General features: G+C 42.0%; 1 protein-coding gene across 6 annotated transcripts; it reads left to right on the top strand.

The window, feature by feature from the left end:
- The first annotated feature begins 17 nt into the window (after nt 1–17).
- On the top strand, nt 18–11,969 carry LOC114785156 (interleukin-2 receptor subunit beta). Of its 6 annotated transcripts, XM_028970970.1 has the most exons (11): nt 2,143–2,344; nt 5,903–5,959; nt 6,116–6,238; nt 7,420–7,602; nt 7,688–7,814; nt 7,907–7,973; nt 8,575–8,665; nt 8,753–8,877; nt 9,010–9,284; nt 9,423–9,507; nt 10,036–11,969. In XM_028970970.1, exons 4-11 carry the CDS (start codon nt 7,524–7,526, stop codon nt 10,768–10,770), a joined length of 1,584 nt encoding a protein of 527 aa, XP_028826803.1. In that variant the 5' UTR covers nt 2,143–2,344; nt 5,903–5,959; nt 6,116–6,238; nt 7,420–7,523; the 3' UTR covers nt 10,771–11,969. The 6 variants fall into 6 exon arrangements, with proteins under 6 accessions (XP_028826807.1, XP_028826805.1, XP_028826804.1 ...); XM_028970974.1 differs by lacking the exons at nt 2,143–2,344; nt 5,903–5,959 and adding an exon at nt 18–266 and having other exon boundaries at nt 7,688–7,808; nt 7,910–7,973; XM_028970972.1 differs by lacking the exons at nt 2,143–2,344; nt 5,903–5,959 and adding an exon at nt 18–266 and having other exon boundaries at nt 7,688–7,808.
- The last annotated feature ends 273 nt before the right edge of the window (nt 11,970–12,242 follow it).

Genomic DNA, 12,242 nt, shown 5'->3' with positions numbered 1-12,242 from the left:
AAAGGAGAACGAAATCGAGTGAAGCACCAAGCTGAAAGGGGATTTTCTCAGCTCTGCTATTACAAGAAGTGAAGCAGGAGTCATGTTTGTGGTTAGGTGTTATTTTTTTTCGCAAGCCACGGAAACCTGCGTTTTCGGAAGTCTTGTCAGATTTCTGTTCAGAGCAGCTCTGGTGTGGAGCCGTATCTGGTCTTGCTTGGTTTACCGCTCAGGAGATTAGAAGGAGCTGAAGCCGATTCGCTGGAGTAACCAGATCGACGTTAGAGGTGAGCTTTTCTCTTTTACATCACTACAGTTCACTACAGTATTACTGACTACTTTTTATACAATTTGAACCATAAAAGTACAGGATATTTTTACAGTGGGCCTGAAATGACACAATGTTGATTATGAATTTGTATGAAATGAAATGCCACCATGCTCGGCTGGAAAACCGAATCCCGGCCTTCCTGACGTTATTTTCATCATTTAGTTATGATTTGTGGAGAAGGCGTGGTTACAGTTGGATAATGGAGTGGCCGAAGGTGGGACGAGGCTACTGACAATTGATTCCATGTGACCCTGACTTGAGTACGAAATGGGTGAACCAGTATAAGGAAGGTCTGAACCTCATATGTCTAGAAGACCATTCAGAAGCTTTCATTTAGAGAACTTCCCATAATGCATCATGTGTAATGTTACAAGAAGGGAAACTGTTGATCAGTGGTGTACGGCTGTTTGTTCCCAAAAAGTTCATATACTTCACCCAGTTCTAATAAAATATCATCAGACGTCATTATTTTATTACAGCGTTTTCTGTAAAACTCACCATCTACAGGAACATTAGTGACGCGTGCACTTTTTAATCAATATTATTTATGTTTTACACTTTTAGACTTTCAGGTCCCTTCCTGAAATATTTAAAAATAAGTGTTAGGAAGAGTCACTAAGATTCACTAATAATGACTAAAACTACTGTATTACAGTGTATCAATATGACAAATGAAGGGCTGAAATATAAGTGAAAGGAAGGTAACATTGTTGAGTATTTTAAAACTTATATAAACTAGGGAATCCAAAGTAAGAGGATCTTCCAGAGAAGCCAGTGAAATAAAGTGAGCCAGATAACAGCATAATTGCTGTACATGAGATAATAAAATGAAAGAAGCCTGTGTAGGTTTCAGGCATATGTTTCAGCCCTTTACGCACCCTAATTCCTTCCTACAACCCAGAGGGCTAAGATCCTCATGTCTTCCAATGCGAGTGATGTACCTGCTGTACAATAAAGTACAGGTCAGAGGCAGTGGTGGCCTAAAGAAACATCAAATCGCCAAGGTGCCACTGAGGTCCCCTTGAGCAAGGTACCGTCTCCACACACAAGGTAATGTCCCCCAGGCACCTTTCTCAGCTGCCCACTGCTCACTAAGGTGATGGGTTAAATGCAGAGGACACATTTCATGTGTCACCGTGTGCTGTGCTTCAGCACAACTGGAGAAGTTTATCTGTCATTAGCTGATCCTAGAGGAACCTTCTGATACCGGGTGAACAGTTCCCATGGAACTGGACCGGACAGCTCTGGAGCATTAATACCTGTGCAAAGCGAGGGTGACATTGATTTGCTTGGACTCCTTTACTTATGGACATTTGCATGATCCTGCGACCCACTGGCGGGAGTCTGCTCTGTTGAGTTGTGTAGTGGTATAGCATATTATAATTCTGATTCCCTGAGGAGGGAGTATATAGGGAGGGGTTTAAATGATTTGATACGTGCTAGAGCGCTCAATTGGGTTTATTAGTTGGGTTTAAGATGTGTGTGTAGTGATTGTCACATGTGATACACAGCAGCACAGCACACGGTGCACACAGTGAAATTTGTCCTCTGCATTTAACCCATCACCCTGAGTGAGCAGTGGGCAGCCATGACCAGCGCCCGGGGAGCAGTGTGTGGGGACGGTGCTTTGCTTAGTGGCACCTCAGTGGTACCTTGGCGGATCGGGATTCGAACCAGCAACCTTCTGATTACGGGGGCGCTTCCTTAACCGCTAGGCCACCACTCCCAAGATATCTTGTGGAGTAATAAAATTGTGCTTTTCTTTATATATATATTTTTTCACTTGTTACAGCCTTTATTTTATAATACCTTTTCAAATTATATATGACTGTTTCTGTTCTAAAACCTTATTATTTTCTAGAATGAAGTGAGTCTCTGGGGCTGGTGGGGTAGCAATGGAAGAGGGGACATAGGCCTTGTCCAGTATAGCCTGACATTCACCTTACTCCATTTACATCATTTACATCCATTTACTCATTCTGTGTCATCAGAAAATTCTTTCAGCTATCCACCATACTCTACATGTGGCTGGAGGTGAATTGGTTAGGGGGTACATGATCCTTTTGCACTCTTTCGCACTGTTTCTCGTAGATCCTGTCACAGTGGCTTCTTTACTCATCTCCTGTGGTTGTGACCACAGTGGCATGCTGACCTATTTAACTCATTTTATGGTCCCTTTAGGACCATAAAGACTGGAAAGTAAAAGCAGGTGTTTTTATCTATAACTAGAAATCTACACGGTCACCACGTCCTTCCTGTCATGTTTCTGGACCATATGCTGGAGGCTGAATTGGGAACATTATTAAGGCAGAACAAGGTTCTCTTTGAGGCTGAAATATACTTGCTGTACGTTCAAACAGCCACAGTCTGTCTTCTGCGTTCTTTGCGTTGGTTTTTGTGCACATACTCAAAAATCAACAGAACGGATACGAATGCAATACCTGCGTTACTTTATAGGGGCAGTGTTGTGAAATCTGCATTCAACAGATGATGATTTTAAGATGCAGGTATTCATTCATTCATATGGTTTGCGGCCTCAACACTGACTCCTGGTGGTAAGGAGTTCACAATACAGATTATGATGCACAGTACGTACACAAGTTTAACAGCACAAACGTTAACAACACAACTGTGTATGGATACACATACATAGCTCACAGCAAGTACATTTCTGGCTCAGACCAAACCAATAGTCTGTACAAGATCAGGTAAAATCAGCATTAGTCCCGCCCTCTTACACTGACTTAAAAACCTGCTGGCCAATGAGGCAAAGCCCCGCCCATATGAGAACATTGTGCCAAATGTTCTTGTGTAAAAACGAGTTAAAACGTGTAAAATTGCTGGCAAATTTCCAAAAATGTAATAAAAAAAAAATTAACTAATGAAATGAAGGGGTAAAGTTATCATATATTATGGGATTTTCGGAATTATTGATTGTACATTGTACATAGGGTAAAATTATCGTTCAAATACAATAACTTTTGTTCGACTGCAACACTGTCAATGTGGTTCATGCAACAAGCACATATTAGGTCAATGTTGTATTCTAAACCAATCAGAGATCGTGAAGGGCGAGCCAGCCTCTGATTGGCTGTGGTCCATATAGTCCTGTATTGACCCGAGCCTGATAAGTACAGATTTTTAAAAGCCCAAACCCGACATTATTGTGGCAATGGATGCCAACCAACATGACTATACCAACATGCTTCATGCACATTACTAGCCATTTATTAATTTTTAGCATAATTTTTCATGGTATAACTTTTTTTCCACACCCCAGACTAGTCTCCACCTCAGCACCTCAGCTTCCATTTTCACGCTAATCAAAATCCATCACCTGAAAAAGCACAATGCACCTATAAAACACATTACATGCAGCGATAAATGTACTGGTACAGTGCACCAGTGCAAAAAGTTACTCTAGTGCAATGAGGACCATGCAGAGAGCATTACCATTGGCCCAGCTGGTCCCTGCCATTATATTATTAATTTAATGAATGACTTGTGCTTTCTCTTGAGTGGCTCCTGCCATTTTTCCAGGATGGAAGTCTCCTCAGTTGCTGTGCTTTCTTGATGTCCAGATCTTTTGAGAAAGCTGGGCTGGACAAGCTGGGTGAGCCGGCCATGTCCTCTGCATGGTCTTCATTAAAATATTACCTCACACACACACATCTCACACTACATTATTGAAGGACATAGTGTTTTGTGTGCAAGGAATAAGTGCATGTACAAAAAGTGTTCAATATACAAAAGAAAAAGTAGTGTGAGCTTTTTATGTAGATGCTCAAGGAATAAGTAGTGTATGTGCGAGCTCTTCTTGATACATGGCCTAAAGAGCCCCTTGTAGAACCATACTGTGCTCACTAATGCAACACATCACAGATTTGATTGAACTAACTCCTTAAAGCAGAGAACCGTTGATTACTAGTGATGAAATTAAGCCTCAAAATTTTATGTAATGTTTGTAATTGAACTTTTGAACGCTGATGTATTTGTGGATGTACTGTAGCTGGTGGTGCTGTGATGTCTTACTGCATGAAATGGGACACAATGTTCAGCTTCGTGACAGTTTGTATATTTAGGTGTCACCTGGCCCTAACAAACACCTGAAACTCGGTTTCTACTTCCTCTGTCAGAGACCACACTGACCTTTCTAAAAAACAGCTTCTGCATGCGTTCAGCTTTTCATTACTGTGAACCTCATGACTTCAAAAGAAAAAAACAAATCAAATAACAGGATACAAAGCATACACACAAAAACAGTGGCTGAAACATTAAAAAGTAGTGAACAGGACACATGAATACAGGCAGTAGAGTCATAAAAACACAAACACATGCACTGGAGTAGTAAAAAGCAGGGAACATGAAACACAAAAACATGCAATGCAGTGGTAAAAAGCAGGGAAAGGACACACAAATACATGCACTGGAGCAGTAAAAAGCAGGGAACAGGACACACGAACACATGCAATGCAGTGGTAAAAAGCAGGGAACAAGACACACAAACACAAGCACTGGAGCAGTAAAAAGCAGTGAACAGGACACATGAACACAGGCACTGCAGTGGTAAAAAGCAGGGAACAGGACAAACAAATACATGCACTGCAGTGGTAAAAAGCAGGGAACAGGACACACAAACACATGCACTGGAGCAGTAAAGAGCAGGGAACAGGACACACAAACACATGCACTGGAGCAGTAAAGAGCAGAGAACAGGACACACAAACACATGCACTGGAGCAGTAAAAAGCAGGGAACAGGACACACAAATAAATACACTGGAGCAGTAAAAAGCAGTGAACAGGACACATGAACACAGGCACTGGAGCAGTAAAAAGCAGGAAACAGGACACATGAACACAGGCACTGCAGTGGTAAAAAGCAGGGAACAGGACACACAAACACATGCACTGGAGCAGTAAAAAGCAGTGAACAGGACACACAAATAAATGCACTGGAGCAGTAAAAAGCAGTGAACAGGACACATGAACACAGGCACTGGAGCAGTAAAAAGCAGGAAACAGGACACATGAACACAGGCACTGCAGTGGTAAAAAGCAGGGAACAGGACACACAAATACATGCACTGCAGTGGTAAAAAGCAGGGAACAGGACACACAAATGCATGCACTGGAGCAGTAAAAAGCAGGGAACAGGACACACAAATACATGCACTGGAGCAGTAAAAAGCAGGAAACAGGACACATGAACACAGGCACTGCAGTGGTAAAAAGCAGGGAACAGGACACACAAACACATGCACTGGAGCAGTAAAAAGCAGTGAACAGGACACATGAACACAGGTACCGCAGTGGTAAAAAGCAGGGAACAGGACACACAAATACATGCACTGCAGTGGTAAAAAGCAGGGAACAGGACACACAAACACATGCACTGGAGCAGTAAAAAGCAGTGAACAGGACACACAAACACATGCACTGGAGCAGTAAAAAGCAGTGAACAGGACACACAAACACATGCACTGGAGTGGTAAAAAGCAGTGAACAGGACACATGAACACTGGCACTGGAGCAGTAAAAAGCTTTACAACAATTTTAAAAGTATGAATTGCTGCACATTTCTTTTCTTTAGCTACCGGACATGGTGGTCTGGTTCCTGACGAGGCTTTTGACACTATATGAGTAAAAGGTTAGAAAAATTAACATAATGGAAAAAACTATGTGATTATGAGAAATGTCACTACAGGGGGTGTGTGAGCAGTGAGTGTGGCTGTTGGTTTGTGATGACTCCTCCTCTTTTTTATGTTGTACGCTCACCGCACTAAATTCAACTCATTTCTTTTAGACTTTAACAAGGTGGTTCAGTCATATTGAGCAAGCTCATGCAACGGGCGATCACCCAGCATTCATCATCAGACCTGCTGGGAGGAGGGACGAGGAAGGAAGATTGGAGAGAGGGATGAAGGAGGTGAGGGCTCTGCATTATTGTTTCTTATCATCTGTGCTTTATTGATGGCAGAGTATTAATGTTGATGCTGAAGGCAGCGTTTTCATACAAAAACAAAGCGTGACTATTCTAAAGCGTAATAGCATCAGAACATGTAGTGTGAAGCAGTTCTAGATCTGAATAGAAAATGTTCCCCAATTTTGAAAATGAGTGAAAAAGATGCTCATAAATCACCTTGATTTGAAATGATGAACGTAAAAGGAACTTGATCCATCAGATCTAAGCAGAGTTACGCAGCACATCCCCACAAACCCTGCGCCGATGTCGAGAAGCGGCTTCACTACGACTGACTCTGCCTGAGGATGTGGCTGGGGCTGGTGATTTTATTTTGGAGAATGTGGGGGATTTTTCTCTGAAGCCTGTTGTTATCTCAGCCACTTTTCAGTTTCACCTCTGTGGGCGCCTCAGTCTCATTTAAAAAATTTTTTTCCCCTTTTCTGAATGACCTTACTCTCTAAATAAAGACGACCCACCTGACCCTCATCCTGTCTTCTGAAGACCAGACTCCTCTAAACATCTAAACGCGATCGGCATAGATCTGATAAACACGCCCTAACGTGCGCTGGTGCAATATTCTCCTGGTTCTCCAGCTTAAAAGTTCTAACATCTGCTGGCTTAGGACTTTTTGGACTCTTAGTTCATTAACACCTCAGTGGAACATCTAGACATACTATGGTATTGATGTTGAAACCAGCAGAGGAAGAAGAGTTCTTCACACCAAGGAGCTGGCAAATAACATTTATGTCTTTTAAGGTCTAATGGTGAAAAACGTCAGACAGACTCAAGCAGTGTTTCATGATCAAATACTGGATCAAACTTTGATCAAGGCTTTTTCATTGTTAACATGTTGTGGAGCCTGAGCTGTATTAGTAGATTTAAATTCCCTAAAAAAAAGCACAGAATATTACCGAAGGAACAAGAAACAGGAGATGACACAAGGAATAACGGTTCCGGATGTAGCAGGTACTGGCGCTTTTCGACATTGCTGCAGATAATGAGCCTCTTTACATGTACGCAGTTACTCCATCATTAACACGGTGTTTAGCGGTGTTTACAACCTGAACAATGTCTGGGTTGGATGTTATTTTAACGGACAAAATAATTGTTTTTTTTTTTTTTTGTTTTTTTTTTGTCAAAAACAGGGATTTTTCTGTTAGAAATCGGAATCTGAAAGTGGCCTTTGTGAATGGACAAGTGACAACTGCCCAACTGCCAGACTGAGCAAAGTGCATTAAAAGGTGCTGCGATGGAGATGTGGTGGGTCCTCCTTCTTCTGGTGATGTTCCCATCGTCCAGCCACGCCCAGCAGGGAAATGAAACCTCACGTAAGACTAGTGAGGCAGTGTATTTGGTCGGAGAACCGAGAACTGGCAAGAGAAAACATTTACAAACGGTTCATTTCTTTTACAGGTCTAGAGTGTTTCAATGACTTTGTCAGCAATGTTACATGTGTTTGGCACTGTGATGGACATGTGTGCGACAATTCAGGTGGAAGATGTATTCTGACTGGTACTCTCAAGATTGGCAACAGGTACAGGTAATGTGACGATGTGACTGTCAGCATCTGCTCCTCTCTAGACAGCAGGGAAGAAACTGCATTCTTGTCTTTTCTCTTGTGTTTGCGAATAGCAGCCATTCAAATTGTAGCCTGATGGTTCCGAGAAATGAAGGATGCACCCTCAACTTCAACGGCAGGGTAAGGACCTGAATCGTAATATGACTGTCATTCTGTTTTATTCACTCAAGCCTTGTGGTCCAGTCTATTCATATACATGAATTAATTATTCCACTGTCCCACACAGTGAAACATATTGAAGTACATGGACAAAAGTATTGGGACACACCTCTTCATTTTTTTTTGGTTTTAGTTAGACCCAGGTGTATAAAATGAACCTGATTCCCACAGAAAGTCTCCAATGTCTTGGAGTAGCCCGAGTAGAATAAATTCCATGTGAAAATCTCTGCTTTTTAATGCAATGTAGAAAAAAGTCCCTACTGGTTTAATGGTCAGACGCCCCAACACTTTTTACCATTTTTGTCTTATTCATGGAATTAGATCAGTACTACATCTACATTTATATATATGCCATTTATCAGATGCCCTTATCCCGAGCAACTGGAGACACTCAAGGTTAAGTGTCTTGGTCAGGCACACAATGGTTTTAAGTGGGATTTGAACCCATGACTTTCATTCAAGCACCCCTTAAACAGAGTTATAATTCTGGATGTTAGGACTGACCTCATCCAGTGGGTGCATATCTTGTTCTAGACTCTAAATGTTACTGTCTCGTCTTTAGAGACCATTTAGCTACGATACAGTGCTGCCTTTGGAAGTGAAATGTGATGGACATTCATTCAATAAATTGAACTACGCCATACGTCACACTAGTAAGTATCCCCCTAAAAGTGAATGTGAATGTGCGAATGTGTTCTAACATCTTCATTAGTAATGTTTCCTTTTTGAAACTATCACAGTAAAAATGCCTGCGCCAACGAAGCCAGAAATCAGTAACACCACAATTTCCTGGAACTTTTCGGACATAACGTTTGTCGACCAAAAGACATTTGAGCTGCAGTACGGAGACACTGAGAAGAAGGAGGTGAGTGAAATGGACTTGATTAGACTCCTAAATGTACATTTACATCAGACTCTGATATCCATGTCTATCTGTGTAGGCTTCTTTGATCACTGTGGTGACCTTACTGATAACTGTGTATTATTTAAACTTAAGGATGAAACGATCATTTCAATCAACCAAAATCAATATGAGCTGCCTGAGGACCTGCTGGGGAAAGGCAAGCAGTACTGGTTTAGAGTACGAGTCAGGCCAGAGGGGGCTAATTACCCTGATCCAAAGTGGAGCGAATGGAGCCAGGTCACCACATGGCAAACGCCAAGACCTGGACCTGCAGAGGATCCGGATTCCTGGCTTGTTCGAGTGTGTGTGATAGGCTCCTTCCTGGTTCTGACCTTCTTGTTTTTGATCCTGCTCAAGAGGTCCTGTTGGTGAGTGAGCTGATGTAGGATATGATAGCACCTTGTTAAACAGGGCCTGTGAAGGAGTTTCAGTCTCTTAGTTTCTGCATTAATGAGAGTCAGTCACTACATGTTGTCCATGGCTGATGTTGCCATTTCCTTTTGCAGCGTTGGCATAACGAAGCCTTCAAACATACCTGACCCATCAAAGTTTTTTGAGGGTTTGGAATCAGGTCACGGTGGAAATTTGAAGGTAAGAGGTGACTGAGGACTGTACATGCTAGTTACATGTATGTTGGATAGGAGGAACTAACCAGCCCAATTTGTTGTTAAGACATTATTTCTATCTCCCAGAAGATGAACGTTAACTATTTTTTTAAAATAAAGTTTAAAATGGGAAGCCCACTACCAACACCAACATGCAGATTCTGTTGAATTTGATCCACATGCCACGTAATTCTGTCACACAAGAATAAATCACTTTTTGAGTGAAATATCAGCCATATTCCCTGCTCTGAAAACCCAATAATTGCCATTATTAGACTTGAATGAATTATTCATTGTATCTTAGGTACACAAGCAATTCTTGCTTGTAGATAAGAATAGTCAGTTGGTTCTCGAACTGTAGTACTCGAGCCTGCATGGTACAGGAGACTGTGAGATGAGATGGTAGTTCCTGTCCTCACTTGCTGTTTGTTCGACTGCAGTATTAATGTCCCCATTACTGTGACTAGAGTGAAGTGCTAACGTGCCGATCTTTGTTTTATTCATCCCACTTTAGTCTTGGCTTGGTTCTATCATGTCTGTTAAGTCCTTGGGCTCAGGACTGGTGTTTGAGACAACCTACCCTGTGGAGGTCTTCAAAGTGATGGACGTCAGTAGCCTCTCTGTACAGAAGGTCAGCGGCAAGAAGCAGCTGAGAGTGGACCATGACAAAGGCGCCTCCAGCAGCTTCTCCAACATGCAATATTTCACCCGGGACACTTCCACCAGTGCCGACCTTGACAAGCTTGACCCTTGTCCCTCACCGCACGAGCCCCTAGGAGGCAATTCAGGGACAGAGAGGGAAATGGACATGTTTTTGGACCATGGGAATGGAAAGCACAGCTTTGACATGAAGGCCGTAGTTGGCGCAATCCAGACCTGTTGGTCCTATGAAGACCTGGAGAAGCTGAGGGTGGAGGCTCAGAGTCCTGATTCTGGATTTTCTGGGGGAACCACAGACAAGGAGAGCTGGGAGGAAGAGGAGGAAGAGCAGGAGGGCAATGGCCTGGGGTTCAAAGAGCTGGTGCCCCTGGCTGTCTCCGAGATGTGCTCTGAGACCATAGCAAAAAAGCTGTTTCCTCCAGAGTTCTGTCTCCAGAACCCACCACCCTGTTTCTCCACCCTGCCCATCCCAGGGCTCAGCTTCGACCCGCTTCTCTGCAGCAGATTGCTGGGGGTGGATGCCGCTCTCTTGTATATGGGAGAACCTCTAGAGCCCTCTGGTGATGGCTACATGCCGGTACAGAAATGAAAGCGTGAATGAGGTCCACTGTCAGGCGCTTCACCTTCAGACAGTTAATGCAATTATAGCTATTTCATATCTGCCAAGTAAAAAATACAGAAGCTGCACATTATTTATGTTGCGTTCGATCACCTTCACCACATAACATGTGAAGATGTTGTCAACCACTCTTCTCTTTGTTGTAGTTACTGCTCTTAATGCTGTTATTTTTTCATTCTTGTTAAATATATGTCATGGCCTGTGTCTTTTTCATCACGTGAAGCTATCCTGCTAATAGTTCTTCTAAAAGTAAAACTTGTTCTTGTGACATTTCTCATGCTTTCTCATTTGAATATTCATGTGTATGTACTGTGACGTACTGCTGGACGTTGACAGGATGTTATCATTTGGTTGTTTAAAAAACATCCAACATACAGTTATTATAAAAAACCCAGCATGCCGTGCATTGTGACAGACTTTTCTGGTGGGGATTTTGGAGAAAGATGTTCTTCCCTGTTCTTCCTACACAAATTATTACACCGAGCTATGCCCCAAATAGAAAAGCAATTTCACAGTTTTGGAAATTTCCATTCATTTTTATTATTGAGGTTGGGGTTTTCATTTAATTTCCTGTCTGTTTGTAGCTTGAATTTTAGGAAGTAAGGGATATGTTTTAAGGGATATTTAAAAGGATGACAGAATGTCAAAACCACGTTCCCTGATGCTACAGAATGCGTGTAATCTGCTGCTCAAGTTCTGGTCAGACTGAGAATATAGAAGCTATAAGAACTGATCCTGCAGCTCTCATCTAACTGCTCAGCAAGTCAAGGTAATAAAACGCGTGGTTACTCAGGAGAAACCTCCAGTATCACCTGGCTGCCGACCCAGGACAGAAAAACCAGAAAATCAACTAATCAACACATTTTAAAACCATCAATTAAAATCCATTAAATTTAACGTAATATCTTACATTTTTACTGTGTCTTATTGTAAAATAAGAAGCGAGGGGAATGGTTGACACACACTCACTTATGAACAAGAACACCACAAAGTCACAACAAGTGTCTCCAGTGGGAGTGTCCCTGTATCTACTGATTGTAAGGTGCTCTGGATAAGGGGCGTCTGCTAAAATGCTGTAACTGTATATGCTGGTATCTTTTAATAAGGTGTATTTTGTGTAGCATGAGATGTGCTTTGGTCAGATACAGTTCCATTGTTTGTTTTTTAACTCCCACTTCAGACTGTGGTCAGTTTTTTTTTTTCAATTGTCAGTCTGTCTATAGAAATAATGAAGAGATGATAAAATGAATTTAGAGGTAAGGTAGCCTCAATCTTGATTTTAAGCCTTTTGGATTTTACCCTCTGTGTGTTTAATGCCCATAAAAATAAAAAAATTGTGAGACTATGCAACTTCACTGCATGAATGAGATAAATTCAAAACTATAGATCTAAGATCTCCCGCGTGCACCAATGCGATTTTTAAGCGTCTGACCAATAGCGAC

This window comes from Denticeps clupeoides, chromosome 3, assembly GCF_900700375.1.
Source record: "Denticeps clupeoides chromosome 3, fDenClu1.1, whole genome shotgun sequence".
In the NCBI taxonomy this organism is placed as follows: Eukaryota; Metazoa; Chordata; class Actinopteri; order Clupeiformes; family Denticipitidae; genus Denticeps; species Denticeps clupeoides.
Note: the sequence above shows the minus strand (reverse complement) of the source record. Positions and strands in the feature narration are given on the sequence as shown.

Coding starts and splice junctions, on each gene's coding strand:
- LOC114785156 (XM_028970968.1), top strand. CDS start 7,524: ATGGAGATGTGGTGGGTCCTCCTTCTTCTGGTGATGTTCCCATCGTCC. Junction 7,815..7,906: donor AAGATTGGCAACAGGTACAG/GTAATGTGACGA, acceptor GTTTGCGAATAG/CAGCCATTCAAATTGTAGCC. Junction 9,285..9,422: donor CTGCTCAAGAGGTCCTGTTG/GTGAGTGAGCTG, acceptor TTCCTTTTGCAG/CGTTGGCATAACGAAGCCTT.